The following is a 4,085-nucleotide window of genomic DNA, read 5'->3' on the forward strand; positions in this document are numbered from 1 at the left end:
GACATGGGGGTGCCTGTAAGAGAAAATTCTAAATCAGAGAGCGACCAGAGAGAAGGGCTGTCGCCTAGCTAATACGTGAGAGAGAGAGAGAGAGAGGAGTCGGCATCAAATTCAAAGGGCTCCTTAATTGCTTCCTTCTAATGGAGGGGCCCCCACCTCACCACCTACATTCTAAAGCTCTCAAGTCTCACCACATGAAGGTCCCTCCATATTTATCAGCTAACGTTACCATTTTGCTTTAAGGAACCGGACAAGATAGCATTAATGAAATTTCCCTCTAAAGTAATACAAAGGAAACAAAGTTGAATCAAATATTATCAAAACAAGAAACCCATCATCCTCTCTTGACCAACACACTCTCTTTTTTAATGTAAAATTCAGATATAGCTCATCATCAATCACTGCCTTTCCCTCCCTCTCTCTCTCTCTCTCTCTCTCTCATTGGCACTCTTTTTTCTACCTTGTATCAATCACTGCTAGCTTGTATCAACTAGTTCTTGGATGAGAAGTGAAAGGTTATGATAGTAATGAACCCAACAAGATTTAACTTGACTACAGATATGATTTTACAAATTTAATAAAAAAGAGAATTAATTCATCCAAACATGATCCATAGATGTCCCCCTCCCCGGCCACCCATAAGATCCATATATATCTCAGACCCTCGCCGCTCGATCTCTTCTATCTGCATTCCTCATTCCCGGTGGCGTAATTCACTTGGTTGGCGACGACTTGATGAATTTATTTATTCACAGTCACAGACCCAATAGGATGTAGTAAACCAACGTGATAGGTAATGCAATCAGCATCCCAAAAATAACACTGCAATCCCAATGACATCTTGAGATTAGTTGAAAGCTTGAAACACCATGGAAACGAAACAGAGGAACTGCAAGAGAAGAAATTTAATCAATTTGATAGAATACTTACGCAGTGCTGAGAATATCAGGATGTACGTTGTATTCCTTGGCGAAGACAAACGGGACAATTCCTTGGGGAAGTGCAGCCTGTTTTTTTATTGTTTTTTTGACATCCAAACACCAGATACGTTAAAACATGTACAGATTCTTGTGTGTGTGTATGTCTGTAGAGAGAGAGAGAATTATTTTTTCCCTTTTGGGTTTCTTTTATTTCGATTTTGAAGTTAGATTCGAAGTGTCAGACGAAGAGGAGGCAGAACTGGGGGAAGAGAAGTAAGTTACCTGTACAATGGCGACGTGTAAGAGAACGCCCCTCAGCCCAACAGCAATGGAAGCTGCTGCCATGACAGCTGGACCTGTAAGGAATCTCACAGCCATGGCAAAAGCTGCTATAGAATTCCCACATGCTATGATCCTCGGCTGCAAAGCCATGAACAGACCTGCAAAAAATGACATACCCATCAACCACAGTCGAGCAACATTCAACACAGTACTATTATAAGGAGACCTTTCATCATCAACATGAGACAGTTATCATGAGGACCACTTATGTGTTGTGTGTGTGAGAGAGAGAGAGTTTTTGAACTTTCCTTTATTTATACATGATATTGTAAAATAAAGAGATTTATAAAAGAGTAAACAAAGCACAAAAAGGAGAGATTCAGAGAGAGAATTTCTTGGGCCGTGAGTGTTGTTTGAAAGGAACCATGGAAGTACTGACCAAGACTGAACATGGCCATGCCAAGGCCTGCATCTGACAGTATGGAGATGGACTTTGCTATTATAGCAGGCATCTCAACGTGCCACCTGCAACAACCCAACAGCATAAAAACGAATTTCATTTGCTGATTAGCCCACAAATCATCAAAAACCTTGATTAATTTGTATACCTGAATGAAATAAGAGACCAAGTGAGGCCGATTAAGCTGGAGTATGTATTTGGGTTTCGGATGAGTTTCCTCCAAACCATGATGAGAATAAGCCTGGTCATGACACTTGCAGGAGGCAAGCTTTTGGCTTTCGTGGTACCCATTTTGTGGCCTTCATCGTTCATCTCTGTATCTGCTACCCCTCTGTTTCCAAAGCTGAAATCATCTCTCTCCAAGTACTCCTCTTGGTTCTCTCTGCGACCCTCCACTGAATAATTAGAATCATCAAAAATAGAAGTTAAAAATGAAAAATAAAATATTAAATATAAACAGAACCCATTAACTACATAGGAAAGAAAAGGCAAAGTTGAGCACCTTTTCCAGGAGAAACAGCCATTCTAACTTCTTTTACAGTCTGGTCTGCAACACCATATTCTTGGCCCCCGAAGACATCTGAGACTGGAGAAGCACTTGAGCTCCAAACGAACATATGAAGATCTCTTGTCCCATCTTCCGTTTTCTGCTGCACTTGGCCATTAGTCCTTTTAGCAGCAGTAGCAGTGGCTGTAGTAGTAGTAGTAGTAGTGTTGGGGACCGGTTTCGAAGTAGGAGAGAACATCCCCGGATTCGGAGCCGGGTAATGTGTCCCACCTGATGCATGGTAATGGAACCTGGCCTTGTTATCTTCTTCGTAATTAGACGGCCTCGGCGTCGGACCCCTCGACGCCCCAAGCCCATAAGCATCCGAAGCTCCGAAATTGGAGTTCCGGCCACCGGCGACCATTGAATAGAAATCCGTATGATTGAAACTAGAGCCTCTTGGGGTTGGATTCCTGGATGACTGCAGAGAGTATATCTCCGCATTTGTTAAATTAGAAGGCCTGGGCGTCGTCGACGACAACCCTTGAGATCGTCTGGAGAAAATCTCCGACCTGGAAGCATTGGACTTCCTTACAGTAACATGAAGCTTCCCGTCCTCCTTAATCTCCGCCTGGGTCTCCAGGGGTTCCCGGCCATCCAACGACATCACATCGGAATCAACAGCGATGGACACAATAGAACCAGCGGTATCTGGGAACTGCTCGCTGATCAACATCTTAGCCCCTCTGTACTCAAACATGAACAGCATTAAAGTGTACCAGATAATGCATTGAAGCACAACGATTTGAACCATCAAACTCCCCGAGAACTCTCCATACATCCCTTTAAGCAAAGGAATACCCATGACGAGGGTGTTTGGGAGAGAGGACAGAGAGAAGAGCGTGATGGTCCATTCCAAGCAACCCCGCTTGCTGAAGTTGGTCCACACGGCCAAGATGCCTAGGACGATGAGCTTCTGAAGCGTATCAGCTGCGATGAAGCGGAAGTTCATGGCGTAAGGATCGTTGGTGGAGATGAAGTGGAAGGAGAGAAGTGGGACGGCGAAGAGGGCGACGAAGCGGTTGATGCCGGAACATTGGTCGGGGGAGAAGATTTTCCACCATTTGACGGAGCCATAGGCTAAGATCATGGCCACGTAGAGTGGAACCATAGCAGTCATGACATGGTAGAAATCTGATAAATTAATCATCTTGGCTAGAGCTCAAGTCTTTAACTTACTCTTTAACGAACCTAACTAACCAACTAGAAAGTGAGGTGGAGGAGGAGATAACGAGGAAAGGGGAGGACGAAAAAAATTGGAGATATGGAGAGAAAGGAGAAGTGTTTATGGCATCGATCGAGGAGCATGTGTTTTCGTTATTTTTGTGTAGCAAACTGACTCATCTCTGAGCTCGCTCCCTCACTCTCTATTGCCTATAGTCTATACAACTCAAGCTAGCTAGCTTTGAGAGTTGCACATAAGCTCGTCAGTCTCCAAACCAGAGATCTCTATTGTCTATGTCTATCTCCTTTTTCTTTTACTTTAATGCTCTTCTGAAGAAGAGTTTCTCTCTCTCTCTCTATTTGGTGTATGTGAGGTCCTTGTTAAGGAGCTTTTAAGCTTTCTAAGACCACTTTTTTCCTTTATTTTGGTAAGATTGCTTTTTCTTTTATTATTTTTTTCCTCTGATTGATTTCTGGGGTGGCAATTCTTGACCCGACATATATGTCTACCCGCAGAGGCCACTGCTCTTTGGATTCGGGCTATTTAGCACCATTCACCCGATTTCTAAGCTTTTCTGCCTTCAGTTGTTGCGTTATACTCGCTAGCGAAGGAAAAAATTTTGGGGTTTAAGAGCCCAAGACTCATAAAGCAATTTGGAGTTCCAAATCTTGTTAATTGTCCCATGTTTGGAGGATCGATCGATCAAGACCC

The 4,085-nt window shown here is 43.4% G+C and overlaps 1 protein-coding gene across 1 annotated transcript; it reads right to left on the reverse strand.

Moving 5' to 3' along the window:
- Positions 1-476: 476 nt before the first annotated feature.
- LOC104601926 (putative auxin efflux carrier component 1c) lies at positions 477-3,744 on the reverse strand. The gene is made up of 6 exons (XM_010265458.3): positions 2,165-3,744; positions 1,811-2,057; positions 1,642-1,727; positions 1,203-1,360; positions 931-1,007; positions 477-822 (listed from the first exon to the last, which is right to left on the reverse strand). Exons 1-6 carry the CDS (start codon positions 3,357-3,359, stop codon positions 756-758), a joined length of 1,830 nt encoding a protein of 609 aa, XP_010263760.1. The 5' UTR covers positions 3,360-3,744; the 3' UTR covers positions 477-755.
- Between the last annotated feature and the right edge of the window lie 341 nt (positions 3,745-4,085).

This window comes from Nelumbo nucifera, chromosome 3, assembly GCF_055504915.1.
Source record: "Nelumbo nucifera cultivar China Antique chromosome 3, China Antique-T2T, whole genome shotgun sequence".
NCBI lineage: Eukaryota > Viridiplantae > Streptophyta > Magnoliopsida > Proteales > Nelumbonaceae > Nelumbo > Nelumbo nucifera.

Bases quoted from the DNA above. Each gene is read 5' to 3' on its own strand.
- LOC104601926 (XM_010265458.3), bottom strand. From the start codon at position 3,359: ATGATTAATTTATCAGATTTCTACCATGTCATGACTGCTATGGTTCCA. The intron at 2,058-2,164 runs GTGCTCAACTTT...CTAATTATTCAG, and splicing joins GGCTGTTTCTCCTGGAAAAG to TGGAGGGTCGCAGAGAGAAC. The intron at 1,008-1,202 runs GTAACTTACTTC...ATAAAAAAACAG, and splicing joins TACACGTCGCCATTGTACAG to GCTGCACTTCCCCAAGGAAT.